The sequence below is a fragment of the Cynocephalus volans genome, chromosome 8 (genome assembly GCF_027409185.1).
Source record: "Cynocephalus volans isolate mCynVol1 chromosome 8, mCynVol1.pri, whole genome shotgun sequence".
In the NCBI taxonomy this organism is placed as follows: Eukaryota; Metazoa; Chordata; class Mammalia; order Dermoptera; family Cynocephalidae; genus Cynocephalus; species Cynocephalus volans.
In genome coordinates this window covers 138,146,492-138,167,421 of record NC_084467.1, presented here as the reverse complement: position 1 = coordinate 138,167,421, position 20,930 = coordinate 138,146,492, and the positions used below count along the sequence as shown (strand labels likewise).

General features: G+C 41.2%; 1 protein-coding gene across 1 annotated transcript in view; it reads right to left on the bottom strand.

Moving 5' to 3' along the window:
* Window positions 1-1,431: 1,431 nt before the first annotated feature.
* Window positions 1,432-20,930, bottom strand: part of RGSL1 (regulator of G protein signaling like 1) — a 72,275-nt gene continuing 52,776 nt past the window's right edge. Inside the window, 9 exon segments of the mRNA XM_063106818.1 lie at window positions 1,432-1,468; window positions 2,394-2,431; window positions 2,433-2,461; window positions 3,629-3,721; window positions 5,485-5,594; window positions 7,807-7,931; window positions 8,167-8,305; window positions 10,200-10,374; window positions 18,499-18,628. Coding sequence (XP_062962888.1) covers window positions 1,432-1,468; window positions 2,394-2,431; window positions 2,433-2,461; window positions 3,629-3,721; window positions 5,485-5,594; window positions 7,807-7,931; window positions 8,167-8,305; window positions 10,200-10,374; window positions 18,499-18,628 — 876 coding nt within the window.

Below are 20,930 nucleotides of genomic sequence, written 5' to 3'. Positions count from 1 at the left end.
CGATATCAGCCCAACGAATCCCAGGTCAGACTTCTGACCAACAGAACTGTAAAATAATAATTTTGTGTTGTTTTAGCCCCAGCCCTTCTGCGTGTGTGGGGGTGGGGGAGCCTCACCCCTTCTCCTGGGCCTTCCTTACACTGAATGTGGGTATGCTGGACCTTCTCACAGGGGCCTGAGATCTTCTGCAATCACAGCCCCACCAGATGACCTCATAGTCCCAGGTGTCCATGAACCCTGTTCTGACATCACAATATTTTTCATCCTTGAGAAAAATCTAGGAAATAAAGGACATCAGCATAGCAGGAAACTTTGGCTGGAAATTTGAAAGGATTCTCCAATAAACTTTCTAGTCCTTCCTTGTTCTAAAAGCCCATAGAGATGACCAACCAACCTCTCCTCAATTATCTCAAGTGGAAGCCTTGTTTGGGAAATTCTGACTCTCATTTTACTCCTAATTTTTCTTAAAGGACAGGAAATGGACCTAGTTATTCTAAAATTAAAACAATTGTTCAGGACTTTATATCAAAAACTTTACAAAGAACCTCTTTACCTATTAGTTGGCAAATGAACAGAATCCAGGGAAGAACTATTCTGTTTGTGCATGCAAAGTTACATAGATGGCTACCAAGAACAAGAACAGGGGCCGGCCCCGTGGCTCACTCGGGAGAGTGTGGCGCTGCTGGCGCCGAGGCCATGGGTTCGGATCCTATATAGGGATGGCCGGTGCGCTCACTGGCTGAGCGTGGTGCGGACCACACCGTGCCGAGGGTTGTGATCCCCTTACTGGTCAGAAAAAAAAGAACAACAACAACAAAAAGAACAAGAACAGGACAAAGAATCAAAAGTGGTGTGTTCTAGTCCAGACTCTGCAGTTATTACCTAGTAATTGTGAACAAGTCACTTACCTTCTCTGTGCATCAGTTTCTTCATCTGTTAAAAAGTAAATGATTTCTGACATGGATGCTCATGGGGTTGTCATGAGGATTTACTGAGACAATGGATGTGAGTCACTGTCCAAGTGGGAGATCCTAGCATCAAAAGACCCCATGCATCACTGCTGATAACAACAGTACTTTGCCTTCAATAGCGTTCAATGACATCTGCATTCAACAGTCTGAGCCAGGTGTGCATGAGGCCATGCATCTGCAGAGTGACACCTAGAGCCCAGGTCTCCTGACCCCACCCACCAAGGAAAGGCTACAGGACTCCCAGGCTCTGGGAGGGTGGAGGAGCTTCCTCTCTTGCCCTCTGCCCACATCTTACCTACTGCAGTCCAGTCCTGCCATATCTGGGCTGTCACCCCATTCCCTTTCTTGATCTTTCCAGGGGCGGATGGTGCCAGGGCATTTCAGTTCTCACCAGTAGAGGTTCTATCAACGTTAGCAGGCCTCTGAGAGATGATTTGCCTCTGCTGGGGGCCTGACATGATTACTTCTTCTCCTTTTTGGTGCAGGGTAATTTTTGTCTGAAGGGAGAGAGGAGAATAGCTCATTATCACAATGGCCATGAGGGAACTTTAGTGCACTCTGCTGGCTTGTTGCCATTTAGAAATGGCAATGGCCCAAACTTAGCCCTTTGCCTTCAGGATAAGGTTCTCACATTCTTATTCTCACCGTCTTCCCCAAGAGCTCGTAAACTCCGAAGGCATGCATTGCTTATCTAGAGTAAAGAGCTCCCAAGTACCTGGTTTGCCTTCCATGCACCAGCAATGGCAAATGATACCTGGGTGGCTCCAGGGACAGTAAAGACAGGTCTGGAAACAGGTCTGAGAGGTGGGATGGCTGGTGAAGAAACTAGGCTTGCCATTCACAGAAGCTTCTGTCTATAACTTTGACCTTCAAGCAATTCTTTGGTGCTCCTCAGCTGTGATTTCCATGACCCCTGGGGACTCTCCCAGAGCCCTAACTTAGCATCAGCTTCACATTGATGCTTGTACAGAAGTGAGTTAGACTGAATCAGGTTTGACAGGCTCAAATCCTTTCTGTTCTTATTGCCAATATCCTGCCAGGCAGAAGAACAGCTTCTCTTTCTTTCCCAGCTTGTGCTCCTTATTCTGAAGGGCTGGGGTATTCAGGAAGTCGATAATGAAAGCTCATCTAGGACATGCTTCCTCCAGCAATAGTGTTCTCCTAGAAGATGGCTGGGGACTCCAACTTCCTAAAAGGGCCTGTCCTAGTTGGAGGTGGGCAAAGACCCCCACAGAGAAACCTCTCCCTAACTGCCTCCACTACAGGCCCCTGCAGAGGCAGCAAGCTCAAGTTCTTGGTTCTACAGGCCGAGGAGTGTCAGGATGCACAGCTAGGTCTCTGGGAAGTTTATCCCCTGTCTCCACTGTAGGCTTGGACACAGCAGCTCTGAATTGAAGAGGAGGAGTTCCAGCTCATGCCTACCCCTGGATGGGACACAGCTGCACGGTGGATAGCGCCAAGTCTCGGCTGGGTAAGGTTGCTGGATGAAGCTAAAGACAAACACAGAGAAAAACTGCATCAGAACTCATGACACACACACAGTCACTGGAGGTCCTCCAGCCTGGGAAGGCCATCCCGGAGACTTTCCAGGGAAGGGATTGGAAAAGGGAAGGTAAAGCAGCTATGCTGCAGGGATGTTCAGGAGACCTGGCTTGCATGCTGATATATATATATATATATATATATATATATATATATATATATATATATATATATATATATATATATAAAATAATAATATATACATATTTTATAATATATATATATATTCCCCCCCCCAGGAGACATTTCATCTGGGTGCAAAGGTCATGATGATAACCATATAGACCTAGGGGAGTAAAATAAGGAGATCAGGCCAGATGAACACTAGAATCACAAGACCTTAGGGCTGTTTGGACCCTATGGATACCAGCAGGCTTAATAGCCTCTCCCATTAAGCAATGAAGGAACATACACAAGTGGGCAGGCCACTCAAGCTGACACTGTGGCTGTGAGAAGCAGAAAAGCAGTTTCCCCAATCTGGAAATAGAAGCTGACAATCGGGATAGAAAGGGAAGTTTTGTTGGCAGAGACCATGCAGGAACAAAGGCGGGGTTAGTGCCTGGGAGTGGGGTTGACTCCTTCAGGATGAAGATGGGAAAGAAAAAGAATATAACATGGTGCCGATATCAAAGGCTAGGACAACAGGGTTTGTTACAGGAATAGAGGATCAGCAGCAGAAGCTTCCAGAAAGCAGGAGGTAGGGGGATGGTAGTTCAGTTCAAGCTAGCAGGTGGTCTCAGTATGATGAGAAAGTAATAATTGGAATGTTATGATGATCTCTTAACAGAGATCATGCATCATGGCTGGAAATGGGCAGAGGAGTCAGCAGAGAGAGAGAATCTTAAGGCACCTGCCTTCAAGGGGCTATGAAAGAATCAAGGAGATACGATTATGCAGATGAGAGCTGTGCACAGAGTACTGGAAGGAGGTCAGGAGATGCACTTCTCACCCCATCTCTGTCACTCACAATCTGTGTGATCTTGAGCAAGTCACTTCACATTTTGGGGGTCTCAGTCTCTTTATTGTCAATAAGGGGATTGGCCATGCTGGCCTTAGAATCACCCTCTACTTGAGTAGTAGACTTCTATTATCGTGGGGTTTTAACTCCAACTCACAATTTTGGGCTGGACTGGATGCTACTTCCCACTGCTGAGGCCTCAGCCACTCAACACCTCCGAGTAAGGTGAACCTTAAGACACCGTGGTCCGCTGGGGAAGGGAGAAGAGAGAGCAATAAAAACCTACATAACAACACCTGACAAAAATCTGAAAAAAATGGCATGCATGGCGGTGGAAAAAAAAATCTGAAAAAAATAAATCTAAGTAAGCAAGAAGGCTCTTGTCTGACATTCCTTAGGTTACAGGATGTTCATGATGGAACATTATCGAAACCCAAACCCTTGTATCTGAGATTGGGGATCTGAGGCTGAGAGAGGGAAGCCACATACTCAAGGTCCCTCAGCTCATACTTAAAGACTGTCCGGGTCTGGAACCCTGGTCCCTTCATTCAGGACACCCTGCTACCCTCTTCTTCCTTTTGACACCAGGAAAGATTTGGGCATTTACCTCCCTGGAGCTCAGCTGTAGGAAATAAGCCAGAGGCTAGGAGCTCCTCTGAATGAGTATTGTTTGCTTGTCCTGCCTCCCTGCCTCCCTCTCCTCTTACTCTTGCTCCATGCCCACCCCCACCCTACATAAGCCTTCCACCCACAGGGACATTTTCCTCCATGTACTGAAGAGAGTACTGATTTCTATCTGCTCATGTGACATTTTGCAAGGCAGACACAAGGATACTGAGTCACGTTCGTGGATCATCAGGGCGGCTGCAGCCAGGGAGGTGAGGATCCTCTCACAGGGGCTGGAGTCAGGCTCTGCAGCCAGCCAGAATGGCTTCCCTGACAGTTCAGAGGGATTTAGATCTCAGGGGCTCTTGCTTGCACTCCAAGAGGGTGGGGTGCTTGTGGGTGAGAGCTGGGAAAATGGACATGAGAATCAAGCAGGTTTGAGCTGAATTGAGAATGTTCAGTTCCATCATGGGGCAGTTAGTTGCTATTTTTAGTACTCCTGTTCTATGTCCATATTTGGTTCTGATGCTGGTCCTGTCCCCAGATTCACAGACCTGTTCTCTTTGGTTTCTAGAACTTTCCACTGAGAGACACCCAGCCTTGTCCTCTCCAGGTACTGCCCTGTGCACCCTCCTCCTCCTTGTTAAAATTCCCTTTTGTTAAAGTACCAATCATAGCTGTATTTTAGCATTGGAAAGGGGACTGGGTTTAAGGACTTTGTGCTAAAAAAGCATGTACATATACACACACACACGTACCCACACACATATATATACAAATACACACATATTTACTTATTTATATATACAAATACATATTTACTTATTTATATTTTTATATAAATATATTAGTAATATACAATTGTATGATATGTAAACAATATATATTAATAATAAATATATAAATCCCTCATAATCACATCAGCCAGAGATAACCCTATTAATGCTTTTATCTTTATTTCTAATTTTTCCCATACTTTTATAAAAATTATACATGTGTAAAGATGTATATATTCATCACATTAAAACTATAATCTATATCCAGTTTTTTATTACATTCTCACTTAACACTATAAAATACATGCTTTTCAAATGGCAGGGTTTAAGGGAGACAGCTGGAGCAGGGAGCTTCTTAATTACCAGTAAAGCAGATCACCACCTCCCTGTATGCACCATGCCGCTGTAGCTACCGCGGGGAGCAGTTCAGGGGTGGGTACCCTCCTGCTAGCACTGCTAGCCACAGATAAAACACACCCCACGCTGAGTGCTCCCCTTCCCCGAGGCCAAGTTAATGAGAGCTCCTCCTCTCCAGCAAACACCCCAGTGAACTCTCACAGTCGGCCCCTCGCTTTCTCCTCACAAGTCCCAGTTGCTAGAGAATGGGGCTGTGGGTCATGGTGGAGCTTACCTCCACTGCAGGGAGGGTACTTGTAGGCAGGCTTAGGAGGGCTTTTTCTGTGCTTGAACTTCTTCCCCCTGTACTGTAAGTAACCACGGATTGCCTTCCAGGAGCAAAACCTGTGAGAAGAACAGCTTCTGGTCACAGGGTAAGGGGCTGGAACAATGAGTACAGGGCAACCTGGCTGGGACCAGTACTGCAGAGAGTGTGGGGTGTCCAGCAGAGGAGGGGAGAGCATCTGGGCTTGGAGTGCTGCCCATCAAAGGCTCTTCTTTGGAAGCCTCCTCTTTGTCCAGGTATGGCTCCAGCAAGGGCCTGGCATGAACAGTATGTTGGGACTTCCTTCTGGAACTACTAGTGAATGGAGTCTGTAAAGGATCTGCCAACCCCAGACCTGGGGTGGGGTTAAGCCTTGGGGTGCTCGCTTGAGCATCAGACAATGAGATCCCTCTCTAACTCCACCTGGGGCAGCCAGGGCATCTGACTGGCCTCCTCTCGGGTCCTGGTCCTTGGTTTCCATCCTGCCCCTTACTGAGAACCTTGATCCCCTCACCTTATTCTAACACCTTTCCCTGGAATAGACCCTGGTTCCTCATGTGAACTCAGACTCATGCACTCACTGTGACCTGAGAACTGTTGCCCCCTAGAAGACTTCACTCGCCGTCTCTTGCTCCCTGGCCCTGTGATCCCTCATTATCCCTGTCCTCAGCCAGCACTTGGACTGGACCCCTTGGAGGTCAGTCTTGGCTAAGACTCGGTTTATTTCCTATGCTACCTTGGCTCTGGTAGTTTTGCCTGCTTTTCTCCTCCCCCTCCCCTGCCCCAAGGGCAGTTACTCTATCACAGCTGCTTACTCTCCTTCCATTTCGTGAACTGGGTCTCTCTCCCCTTGGAGGCCACTGATGCATTGTTTATGGTGGTAAGAGACCAAGAGACCTGGTTTCTAATCCTGGTTTTATCACTTACCAGGGGATCCTAGGCAAGTCCCCTAACCACTCTGAACCTCATTCTCCTCATCGGTAAAACAGGGATAATAGTACTTTGCCCCAGCCATTTCATAGGCTAGCTGAGAGGTTCATTTGAGATAATATATGTGAACACAATTTGCACAATACAAATCTCTTTATAAGTACATAGGAAAGCTAGTAAAGAAACAACTGCATGAGGATCAGGGATTCAAAACCTCCCTAAATCACCCCTAATCTTCCTAAAGATATTTGGAGACAGCTGAGCACTGACTCAAGCCAGAAGAACCATGTACTTATATTTCTCAGAGCTTCCTGATCCCCCAAAAGTCTCAGGATAAATTTCTCTTTGGTTCGGGTTAGCAGAACTAAAATTAAGTGCTAGATAACAATTGGTATTCAAAGACTAAATTACTTATCTTGAACTCAGATTTTGGTATTTCAATTCTGTATTGAATAATTTTTTTATCTTAGGGATTTAAAAATAAAGATTGGTGATAGGAAACCTTTACACTTCTATTTTAATAAAATAACATGTTTTGTGTGTGTATTGGGGAGTGGGGACCCTAGGAGCTGGAATCACATAATAATCTAAGCATCCCAATCAGCCTTGTCTGGAAACATTTCAGCCAGTTGTCCTCTGGCCTCTGCCACCCAAGCCCTGTCATTCCCCATGTGGAAGATATGAACTGGAGATAGGTTAGACCACAGGAGTAAACAACCAGCTGGGAGAACTTAGGCAAGTCTCTCAGCCCAGACCTTGACAGTTTAGGAGCCAGTGGGCCACGGGTTACATTTGGGCTGCAGATATATTGTTTGTTTCACTTTTGTTTTTGGCCTTCACAGGCCAACCCCTCAAATTTTTGGTTCTTCATCTATTTCTAGCTCCTCTTGAAAAATGGAATATCTAGCAATTGTGTCCCCTCAGTGGTAATTACAGGGACTTGGGCATAGCAGAGTGGAAAGCTTCTGTTTTTCTCTCTCCATGAGGTTCCTTAAGCACAAGTGGTCGTGTTGGCCTTGACAGAATTCCTCCCCAAGTGGCTGTGTTCTAAGAAAACTTCACGCTTAGGTGAGAAAACTAGGCCTAAGAAACCCTCACACCCTTGTGCCAAACGAACACAGGAAGAGGAGAGGTGGGAAACCAGGCATTCTTGTTCCCAGTCTCACTCTGCCTTCCCCCTTCTGATTCAGTGTGCAAGGTGAGGAGCAGAGTGCAGTGAGTAGGTTAAGAAAACACGATCTTAGTTTCCCCATGAAACTGGAAACTATGAAACAGAGGGCTAGAGAAAGACAGAAAACTCTGCAAACAAAGCTAAACATGTTTTCCTGACCTGGAGGTTGTTGGGTAGAGAGGGATAGTTACCTTTTCCAGAAGTACATAATGATGGGGAAGAGAGACATGACAGCCCCATGGAAGATGTTCTGATCTAGGTGGCCCTCGGTGATGGCAGCAAGGATGGCATCCTTCTGGGACTCAGAGATATTCACCTGCCCCAGAGTGGGAACGTGTTACTGGCAGAGACTCCAGGCAAGGTGGAAAACCTCTTTTGCTCCCCAGACCCTCAAGACGACCCCATCTCCAGAAGGCAGAAGCTTTTCATGGAGTTGTTAGGTAAAGAACATCTAGTTGTCCCAGGACTTAGGAGGCATCTGACAGTTAGCTTCCAGGGTCCTTGTGGGGACATACTTCTTGGCAAAAAGCCAGAGCGGGAGTCCCCCTTACCCTCAGCTTTGGAGGAATGTCAGAATTCAGGAAGAGCTTGAGGATAATGTTAACTTTGGACCTTATTAGGATGATGTCATTCTCGTTGTATGCCCGGTTGACCTGCAGCACGTGAGCTGAACTCACCAAGTCATTAAATCTAAAAAAGAAGTGTTAAAGACGAAATAAGCAAGGAGAAGATGAAAACATTTACCAGGTAGGGCACCAGGCCCAGAACTATTTCTGGCCTTAAAAAGGCATGTCCAATTCTGGGCCAAGTTGCGACCTCATTCATTCAGTCATAATTCATCCATATGTAAATACTGAGCACCTACCACATCTCAGATAGTACACTAAGTGCTCCCTACAGTGTATTTCTTCACCACAAACCCCTTATTCACCTCATTCTGCCTCCTCTACCCATCTTGGCCTTGCAGCAGTCTCACCTCTGACGACCTCAAGGGCTAAGTGCTGTCTTGATCTTTCTTCTTCTGTTCTGACAGGAAGTGAGCCTGAGATGTAGTGGGTTCGGCTTGTGTAGAGCATTTTAGGTAATGGGAGGAGGTTTGGACTTTATCCCAGTGGCAATGGGAAGCCACGGGAACATCTTAGGCAGGAGAGTGACATAATCTGGCTTACGTTTTTTAAAGGTGGCTCTGGTTGCTGTACAGAGAATAGTTTGTAGAAGGCAAGAAAGGAAGCAGATGGTGGTGGTGGGAAAGGGAATAGCAGGAGAGGAGCCTGTTCACTCTGGTACTTCACTCTGCCCCCCTCTTGCCTCCCCCTACACTCCTTATTATATGACTGACCCCTACTCACCCTTTCAAATTCAGCTTGGGGGATCTGTCTCCCAAGGCACCCTACTGAGGACTCACAGTTGTCTAAATGCACTGACTGTGCCTGACTCTCCCATCCCAAGACACTGCCTAACTTTTAGTTGGGTCTTGTCTGCTACCCCACTAGTCTGTGGGATCTCAGAGAGTAGAGAACACATCTTAGTTGTTTTTTTGGCATCTCCAATGCCAAATCCAGTGTCCAATAAAGAGTAAGCAATCAATCAGCATTTGTGTACCTGACCGAAATCCCTCATTGCAGTGGAAGACCTCTGAACCACACTCCCCTAACTGAGGCACACGTTAGCGGGTGCTCTGTATTTCTGAAAAGCACACTGACTGATGCCTGTGGCAAGCTGACTGCATAGACGGGTGGGCCATCTTTAGTGCACTCTCACGCTTCTCTAATTAGTTGAGGCAGACATTTACCAGGAGTTATTTGTGTTTCTTCCCAAATATTTTTGCCTGTTATACTTGTTACTATAGTTCACAACTTTGAATATATGAACATAAAAAAAAAGTATTTCCTGTTTCTATGAAAACAGATTTAAATACTTTGGAGAATTTCAGTAAAGGCAAGTAGCTTTTTAAAAAATTGCTGTTGAGTTAGGCAATTTAAAACACCGAAAAAGTAAGTATAAAAAAGGCAAAAGGATTAAACTGTTTTGCAGTAATCTTTAAATTTTTGTTCCACTTTAAAGAAATCAATATTTGAATTAGTAGACAGCATTTTGGGTATAATGTACACAAGAATAATACATGAACCTCCTCTTAGTGGATTGGTTTTGGCTTTCCATCAAAAGTTTGGCAGGTGAATGAATGCACATGAATACGTTAAAAAAATCTGTTTAATATCATACACACACAAACACACAGTTTTTACTGTTATCATTCCTAGATTTAACTGAAGAACTATTGGTCCAATAGTTCTACATAAGAGGACTTCTTTTATAGTTTTAAATAATGGAGAAAAAAGTACTTCCCTTCCTGTCAGTAAGTAAGTGCATTTCAATACTGGGTACTCTAGAATACTGAAGAGACTTTAGGACTCAAAGGAAAGAAAGGTGGGAATTTATAGTGTCAGCATTCAGTGGGATTTTCAGAAGGAGACTCCTGCGTGGCAGGGCTGAAATCACTGTGCCTCTTACAGGTCAAGCCAGTCTTTCCTGGGAGTTATTAAGGAAGGAAAACCATGAGAGGAAGGAAAGGTGGGAAACTTACTTCTCCATTTCAGAAAAGAAATATATATCATTGATTACAAAGTTGATGATAATAATCCTGTGGCCAAATATACGGCGCTTCATAAGGATTGTTTCTCCATTCTCCTGGTCTGCACTCCGGACATTTGTGGAGAGCAAGGTTGGATGTCCCGATACGTTGGGTGATGCGGGGAAATCTAAAAGAAAAAGAGAAATCTGGTTTGATCAAGTCACCTCTAAAAAAGGAGATTGTGGACCTATCTTTTGGGCCTATTGAAGTAGTCATTCCCTAACAGTGGGTTCAACCTTTTACTTAGACTTCAAGGACTCCCGAAAAAGTCATCTGCTTAGGTGGTATGACACTATACACAAGAAAAACAAAAATAAAAATCAACTTAGCACTGAAGGAGGTTTTCCTGGTGCTTGTCTAATAGAAATATAACCATACTGTGTACAGTTACAGTAATCCCCACGGTTTCTGTGAATACCGTGAAAACTGAATAGGCAGATGTGACCTTCACAATGGAATGTGTGGTTCTGATGATGCTTATTCAAGGTTTATCAGGGAAGGAGTTTGAGAGTAGACTGGGAAAGCAGCACGGAGAAAAAGCCATAACATCAAAAGTAAAGAGTAGGTTTATTAAAGAAACTAAAAGTAGAAAGCTAGAGAAGAAGAGAGACAGGAATGGCTAAAGGAGAGCATAGAAAGTTCTAGAAGTTTTGGATTATGTCTCATAAAAACGACATGCTTATTTTAGAAAGTTTCTTAACTGAGATACATCCAAAGAAATCCTTCCATATGGATTCAGGTCTGAGAAGAGAACAGTTTTGGGCTGGATTTGACAAATAGACCCTGGTTAATTGCCTGTCTGGGTTTAAGGAAATTGCCTAATCCAGCTCTAGAATTTACTATTCTCCTGTAAATTCTTTATTCTGAAGTCCTGTTCAGGAATTACTTATGTGGGTTTGGTGCTCCTAGGGTGTAAGTGGGATTCCTTTTGGTGTAGTATTATACATAGGATCGGAGGAAAACTGAATTTCATGAATAACTAGAACTTGTGTGTCCCAGACTCTGTGCTAGGTCCTAGGGTCACTGCACTGAATAAGACATAAGGTCCCTACACTACTACCTGGTACCTTTTCTCTTTCTCTCTTAGACTTGAATTTGAAGGGGAAAAAAAAAGTCTAGGTAGTAGTGAAAATTGACATGATGGTCAGGAATTTTAGGAAAGAGGATGCTAAATCCACCCAAGAAACTGTAGAAGTCATGGGATGCTTGTAAACTGGCGGTGGTGAGGGAGAGGGAGACCTGATTTGTATTATTTGCTGATTCCTATTGTAAATGTTCCCACTGTAATTGAGTTCAAGCTACTGATGGTTTACCAACTGGCTCACAAAATGTCTGAATATTCAACAATTGGCTCCACCAACCAGTGTGAGCAGTTCTAGCTCACTATTACCTGGGAGTCATATTCAACTTCTTCCTCTTTTCACGTCCAAATTAGTCACCAAATCCTGTTGATCCTGCTTTCTAAATATATTTCAAATGTACCCACTGTTCATCTTTCTTGCAAATACATTTGTTCAAAGAATCATCATCTTTCACTTAACTTATTGCAAAACCACTTCATTGTTATCAGGGTGAGGACTAGGGTAAAGTGACTGAAGTATCTAGGACACAAAATTGAAGGAAGCACTCACTCTCGAAGAGGTGCAAGTGCAGCATTGGCACTTACTTGACCCCGAGAGTCAGTGCCTCCTTAACTTTCGTGCCTTACATGGCTCACTTGCCTCACCCTAGTCCTAACCCTGGCTGTTCTTCTTGTACTGAGTTTTGCTTCCTTCTAGTACATTCTCTACACTACAGTTAGAGTAAGCATTCTAAAACACAAACTGGATATTGTTACTTCTCTGCTAAAACTTTTTTATTAGAATTTCTGTCCACTTCTGTCCAAGATAGAGTACCAGGGACCATATTTATCTTCCCTCATGAAACAATAAAAAAATTGGATAAAAAATATGAAACAATGGTTTCCAAGACACTGATTATCAGGGAATTAAGAGCAGTGATCACTGAGATTTGGGAAAAAATGAGGTGAACCCAGCTATCGCCCCACTTTACCACCTTGAGAGAGGTCCATTCCACAGTCCAGGGAGGGGAAACACAGACAAAGTCCAGCGGACTCTGAATTGAGGAGACGGACCTGAAAGTTTAGTGAGACCAGTGGTGACCAGATCAGAGTTTGCAGGACTGAGTTCAATGAGGAAAGAGAGAATCCTGAAAACCTGTAGAAGGTTCCTTGAGGAATCAGCAGAGTACTGACCAGCTCAAGCATTGAGGAAACTACTCAAAAATAAAAGCAAATTAAAGACATTTTTAGACACATAAAAGCTGAAATAATTCATCACCAGCAGACTGCATTATAAGAAACATTAAAGGAAGTCCTCTAGACACAGGAAAAATGGTATCAGAGGAAAATATGAACCTACGCAAAGGAATGAAGAAGAAGAGAAATGGTAACTACATGAGAAAATACATGATTTTTTTCTTATTTAAATCTCTTCAAAAGATAATTGTGTACTTAAACAAAAATAAGAGCAGTGTATCGTGGCCTTTGAAACATATGGATAAATAAAATGTGCGGCAATAATATCATAAAGGCCATGAGGGGAGAAATGAAAATATACTCTTTTGATGTTCTTTTACTATCCATGAAGTAGTATGATATCACTTGAAGACAGACTGTGATAAGTTAAAGATGTTTACTATAAACCATAAAGCAACCAATAAAGTAACAAAGTAAAAGTAATTGCTAATAAGATAACAAATAAAATAAAGTGGAATTATAAAAAAATACACAATCCAAATGAAGGCAGTAAAAGAAGAAAAAGGGAACAAGAACAGATGGGATAAATAGAAAACAAATAGTAAGAAATGAAAATGTTCTAAATATTCTAATTAATTTGTAGTAATGAATATGCTAATATTGATTTGACCATCACATATTACACACAAATAATGATAGTCAACACTGTACCCCCAAAATATGCATTATGCTTCAATAAAATAAGTTTTTAGAAAATCCTAATCAAAGGGCTAAAGTTGTCAAGTTAGATTTTTTTTTTTTCTTTAAAAAGCAAGACTCACCTATATGCTGGCTTCAGGAAAAGCACATTAAATGAAAGGCACAAATGGCTTATAAATAAATGGAAAAAATATACAAGTTAACACTAATCAAAAGAAATTTGGAGTGACTATCTTAATATCAAACTAAATTTCAGAGAAAAAATATTACTGAGACTAAAGAAGTTCCTTTCATAATGATAAATGGATCATTTAATTGAAGGACATAACAATACTAAATAAACATCTATGACCCTCCATAACACAGCTTCAAAATTCGTAAAGGAATATCTGGTATAACTGCAAGGAGAAATAAATCCACAATTATAATTGAAGATTTCAATATCCTTCTCTCAAAAATCGATAGGATAAGTAGACAGAAAATCAGTAAAGACAGAGTAGACTTGAACACTATTCTCAGTCAACATGGTGTAACTTACAGAATACTACACTCAACAACAGCAGAATATGTATTTTTTTTCCAAATGCATATGAAACATTTACCAGGACAGACTGTATTTGGGGCCATAAAAATGTGTCAGTAAGTTTAAAGGGATTCAGGTCTTATAAAGTATGTTCTCTAACCACAATGGAATTAAATTAGAAAAAAAATAACAGAAAGATATCTGGCATGGGTCAAAGAAGATATCAAAAAGACAATTAGAAAATATTTTGAACTGAATATAAATTAAAATACATCATATCTGAATTCATGGAACATCACCAATTTGAGAGAGAACAACAACACTGGAGTACTTACACTACTCCTTCCCAAATTTATTTTAAAGCTACAGTGATAAAGACAGTATTGGTATAGAAACAGACATGTATATCAATGGAACAGAATATAGAGCACATTAATAGACCCAATTCATTTTTTGCTATAAAACTTCTAGAGGAAAAGAAAGGAGTAAATCTTATTAACATTGTGTTAGGCAAAGATTCTTAAATAGAAAACAAGATGCACAAACTATAGAAAAAAATTGATTAAACGGACTTCATCAAAATTAAAAACTTCTGCTCTTCAAAAGATGCTGTTATAAAAATGAAAAGGTGGAAGAAAATATTTGCAAAACGTGTATCCATCAAAGAACATATCCAGATTGCATAAGGAATTCTGGTAACTCAATAATAAGATAACAAACAAACCAATTTTTAAATGGAGCACGAGATTTAGACAGACACACCAGTACGGAAAAAAAAAATATGGATGCCAAGTAAGCACATGAGCACATGCTCGACATCATCAGTCATTAGAGAACATGAAAATTAAACTATAATGATTGTAGTGGACTGAATTATGTCCCCCCCAAACTCCCTGAAGCTTGAATTATGTCTGCCAAGTTTATATATTAGAAACTTAGTCCCCACTGTGACTGTTAAGAGGGTGGGAAATCCTATTAAGGTAATTGAAAGGTGGAGCCTTAAATAGGTGATTGGATTGTAGGACCGTGCAGTAGTGAGTGGATTAAAAACAGTGATCAAGGGTATGTGGTTCTGAGGGCTTTAAAAGAAGAAGAGAGTCTGTCTTTCTTGCTCTCTCTGCTCTCTCTACTTCCACCATCTTGCAATGTGAGACCCCTGGGTCACTGTCACCACCACCAGATGGACTTTGGACTTCCCAGCCTTAGAAACTGTAAGCAATAAACTTCGTTTTTCTTTATAATTACCCAGTTCCATTTACTTTTTCATAAGAAACACAAAACGGACTAATACAATGAGATACCATTACCTATCCTCTAGAATGGCTAAAATTAAAAGATAGATAATATCAAATGTTGGTGAGGATGTGAAGCAACTGAAACTTTCCTGCATTGGTGATGGAAATGCAAAAAATGGTATAGCCATTTTGGAAAACAGTTTCTTACAAAGTTGACATAATTTACCACATGACCCAGCAATTCCACTCCTAGTCATTTACCCAAGAGAAATAACATATATCCACACAAAGACTTGTACTTGAATATTCACAGAAGCTTTATTCATAATAACTCCAAACTAGAAACAACCCGAATATCTATTAGTGAATGGATAAACACATCACGGTACGGTATAATGAAATATTACCCAGCAATAAAAAGAAATGAATTACTGAGACACACAACAGCATAGATGAATCTCAAAAGCATTATGCTATATAGAAGAAGCTGGTCACAAAAGGCTATATACAGCATGATTCCATTTATATTAAATTCTAGAAAAGGTTAAATGGTAGTGATAGAAAGCAGACCAGTGATTGCCAGACCAGAGAGTGGTAGGGGAAGGGAGAGAATGTTGACTTAAAAGGGGCATAAAGAAATTTTTTTTGGTGATGGAAATATTCTACATCATGATTGTGGGGGTAGTGACATTCATCAAAACTCATCAAATTACACACTTAAAATTGGCGAATTTTGTTGTATGTAAATTATAGCTTAAAAAGTTACTTTAAAAAGTAATTAAAAATAAATGGGAAGAAAAGAAAAAAAGCAGCAAGAATGCATAACACTTGAGGATTTCTGTTCAAAAGGGAAACAGACAAATGTGCCAGATAATTGGAAGGAAATGTAGAATCAGGGAGAAATTCTTTAGTTAAGAGGTACTATTCCATATTTGGTGCTGATTGAGTAATTTAGTGGGAAAAAAATTAAAACGATGCAGAGAAGAAGCAAAAAAATTGCTGGATTAACGCCCTTGAGTAGATGATGGGGGAGAGATGCTTAGTTAGGAGAGAGGACAGGGAGCTTACCACTGTGACAAGACCATGTTAGTACAGGGGAGGTTGACTGTGCAATTTAGTGGAGGGGAGCTGTAAAAGTTCTCTTCTGAGTGCTTCTGTTTTCTCAGGTAGGATAAAAAAAAAAACACACTGTCTGGCCTAAGAAAATCAAGAAAATTGGTGGAATGAAAGTTTCAGTGGGAATCAGAGGTTTTGAGTTAGGATTCTACGGGGGAAGTATAAAAACACATGAACATTTTAAAAGACAATTAAATGAACACCTGTGTTCTAAACAGAGTTTACATCTGTGGTGGGTAATGTGGGGGTTTGATTGAAGAGGAGCACATGTGTCACCTGGTTATTCAGTTTTCTATTTCTTGGGTTGGGTGGTGGGGATTCAGTTTTTCATACAGTCATTCATATGGATGCTATACTTCAAAATAAAAGACTTGGATCAGTGGAAGACTGTTTTACGAGGCTCTTCCCTACATCTTAGGGGAACTGGAAACCAGGTAGAACTCCCAGTGACTTGGTTAAACACTCTTATTCTTGGGCTCTCACGCAATGCTGGGAATTAGGAAGTCAAAGAATGGTGAAAGTGGATGTCCTACTCTTCTGGGGTGTAAGTGCTTGAGCTGATTTTATTTAAAAGAAGAAACAAAAGAGCTAGCACTATTCTTGAATCCCAAATGTTTGGTTGTGTGGCAGTTCATAAAAGATATATATGAAAATTTTTTGCAAATTACAAAATAATAATAATATTAAAATTCCAATTGAAAAATAGACAAAGAACATAAACAGTTTGAAAAAATACAAATGGCCAATAAAGATTTTCAAGTACTAAAGAATTATACGTTAGTATGAAATATTATTTTTCATTTACCAGGTCAGCAGTTTTCTAAAATGCGTAATACCCAATGATGGTGAGAATGTGAGGAATTAGACACTATGCTAATGGAGTATAAATCAGTGTAATGTTTTTAGAGGGCCAAAATTTGACTATTTTTAATCATTTACCCATTATCCCATTTTAAGGAGTTTATTTCTTAGAAACACACAATTGCAAAATATGTACGTTTTGCAGCATTAAGTCATAAAGTTGGACAGTTGGAAAGCAAGGTCATAGAGTTGGAAAGCAAGGTCATAAAGTTGGAAAGTTGGAACAACACAAAAGCCATCAAGAGAGACGTGATTTGTCACTACCAATCTTTCCAGTCTCATCTCAGGCACTTTCCTCATCTCATTAATCTCTAGTCCAACCGGCCTGGTTGCAGTTCCTAAATCTCACCATCCTCTTATTCTCAGGTTCTACGCATACCTAGAAATTGCTCCCTCCCATCCCACCTGTCTAACTTGCTCATTCCTGAAAACTCAACTTTATGTCATTTTCCGGGAGACGTCTTCCCTGACCCTCTCCCATAACTAATTAGGGTCTCCCTGCAATTATCATTGGGATCACTCATCATAATTATATAGTAACAGCAGTAATACTGGCTAACTCTTTTATAGCAGGTACTATTGCCAAGCATAAGTTCTAAGACTCTTTGCGTGTATTAACTCAATACTCACAACATCCCTATGAGATAGGAACAATTATTATTCCCATTCTACAGATGGGGAAAGAGGCACAAAGTCACTTTTCCAAGGGTCATTCCGCTAGAAAGTGGCAGATTCAAACCCAATATCTGTGGCTCATATTTTCTGTTTGAAATCTGTAGGAGCTGCAAGGGCAGATCCTACGCTGCATGTTCACTATTGTATTCCCAGCACCTGGCAAGGTGCTTGCCATAGAGCAGATTCTTAAAACATGTGTTGAATGAATTAATGAATCAAGCAGCTGAATAAATCCATATGATGGACACTTTATGGAAGTCAAAAACAACATGGCAGATATATATATTTATTGACATGAAATGACATCCAAGATACATTATTAAGTGCAAAAAGCTAATCAATATGCTAATAATAATAAAAATTTTTTAAAAAGTGAAAAAAGCAAGTTACGAATAGAACATATAGCATTAATTTTGTGGGAAAAATATATATTAAGATACATATAGAAAAACATTCAGGAGGTAGGTTTACAAAGCATTGACAATGTTATCTCTTGAGAGAGTTTCACTCCTACACCATATATACCTGTAATTTTTATTACCTGTTTATTAATAGCATGTATTATTTTTATAAGCAGAAACGTTTTTAAAAGAATTTTTAAAGACCAAATTAAGCAACATAAGAAAAATGTAGAATGTGAGATCTCTCAGTGCCTTAGATTAGTCGTTCTCCACACTGGCTAGCTCCCCAAGCAGAGGCTGCTGGGCTCACACCCTTTCCAGGTAGGCCTGGGCTTGGTTTGCACCCAGGACCTGCGGTTCTTGCCAGACTCCACGTTGACACTGGCATGGCATAAAGCAATAAGCTCTGCAGCTTCTTATCTGAGCTAACCCTAGTAGGCTGAAATATCAACAGGGAAGGGGAATAAATAGACAAACAACTTACTTTCTTTGTTGTTCTGCATTTCCAGGTGAAGATAATCTACAAATTCGAGGCACCTAGTAGGATTTGACATAAATCTGCGGTACTTGCAAAAACTCTTGACAAAGCCAATCATTTTCAGCCAGCCTCTGTTCTGGAGAAAGAGAGGGGTATAACATATACATTAGTATAGCCGCTGTTCTCTGAGATTCTACTTGGTATTGATTACATTTAATCTTCACAACACCTCTCTAAAGGATTAATTTTTAGCTCCAATTTAAAGGTGATACAATTTAGGACAGAGAGTTTGTGTAACTTGCCCCAGATTAAGTAGCTGGTGGGTACTCAGACCCCGCACCCACAGCCGGCCAGCAACGAAGCCAGCCCGAAGCCCTTCCCGGATGTCCTGAGAGATGGGACCATGGGCCTCAGCCCTGCCCCTGCTGCCACACACCCAGGCCAGCAAGGGAACCAGCCACCTGGGATCCTGAGAGCTGGTCAGTCCTGCCCTGCCCCTGCCTGCAAGCAAATTGTAGAATGTTCTTATTAACGATGTGTGTTTTGCAGGTGCATGACTTCTCTGGGGGGTACCTGACTTATCTGCTCATGTCCTTCACCAAATTTCTGCATAGATTTTTCTAATTCATTTTTAAGCATTCTTTTTTCAATAATGATGTTAAACTTTGTGTGTTTTGTGGAATATACTATAAAGCATAGGTACTTCACAAGGCCTGGTTTTTCAAAGCCTTGCAGTTTCAAATATTGACCTTGCGGAGCACTGGAAATTTTCCTCAGGCTATAAAGTCTCTGGTGTAAGATAAAGATTTGTGGCACAGCAAGGTTGCTGGCTCAAGGACAGACTAGTTACTGATTGTTATGTAAAGATACTGAGAAATTGCTGTAAGATCACTTAATTGTCTACTGGAATGTCATCTGGCTCGTTTCACTGAAAGTTATCAGCCTATATTCTTAAACTATAACCCCACCTATGTTCTCTCCCTGTAACTTCCTGGTCTGGAAAATAAATGCAGGAAGAGAACCCCAATTCGGGGTTAATTTCCCAAGGAAGAGTTGCCTCTTGCTTGAGGGTTCCGGGGAAGTTAACCACTTTGGGGTCTCTCACTGCTCAGAAGAGATGGGCTTTGAGTAATCCTTTGTGGCTCTGTCTCCCAGGGGAAGTGGGGTGACAAATCTGTGGGGGGCAAAGCAATAGCATTTAAAAAAAAAAGAGAGAGAGAGTAGAATAATGGTTACCGGAGGCTGGGAGAGATGGGGGTGGAGGAAGGATGAGGGGTGAATTAATTGGGACAAAACTATGTTATCTACCCTAAGTGAATCATTGTGCAGGATATGCATGTATATTGAAACAACACAACGTACCCCACGAAAATAAATATAAGTAAAATTGGAAAAAAAAAAAAAGAAAAAAAGGTATTGGGTGGGTAGAAGATTCTGGTTTCAACCAGGTGTGCCTAGGGCCATTGCCCTTGCTCCTTCTACCACAGCCTTTCAACAGTGAAGATTTGAGATGCTGTGACTGGGAGGAGTGTGAGAGCTAAAAACGAAAAGAAACAGGATGGAGATAAGCGCGGCTCACAAGAAGGGAGTAATTGCTCAGGCAGATTTTGAAATGTTGAGGAAATAAGGAAATGAGTAAAACTATCTTTAAGCACTTAAAAAAGAAAAATATAATTACATGCACCCACTCATACACCACACACACACACACACACACACACACACACACGCCCACGTGCACATGCATTTTATATTTCTTCATCTGTTTCTTACTAGGTATCCAGTGACCACTTTCCAGTTTCCTTACCCCTTGAGAAATTGATATTTAGAATCAGAAAGAATCTTACTTATCAACTAGTTCAGTTGTCTCAGTCTACATACAAACAAGGAACCTCAACACAGCCATGGCTTGAGATAGCCAGTGGTGACGTATAAAAAATAAATATAATTTATTACACTGAATTTGGAATCAGAAACTTTGAGTCTGGAGCCTAGCTTCTCCCTAATTATGTAATTTAGGTCAATTTATTTAACCTGTGTCTAATATCTCCATTTGTAAGGTAGAAACAGCCTTCAGGGCTGTGGTGAGGCTTAGTGATTATATATGTAAACCCTGGTGTAGTGCTTGGCACTAAGTAGGCATTAAGTACATGTTGGTTTGTTTTTATCTTATCTAAGAACAACCGGAAGACCTGAAATTAAAACAAGTGTCCGGATTCTGGATATAGTATTTTTTAAATATTTTATATGATTATTCATGGTGCCCTGACATGGAGTTGGTTTATATATGGAGGAAATACAGAGCAGAAAGGAGAGAAAAACAAATTTTCACCCCTGGAATATTGGATCAACGCTTAGGCATTATTTTCAGAGGTATTGTAGCATGATCTTTGGAGTTAGACAGAGCTGGGCTCAAATTTTTCTGATACTAACCAACT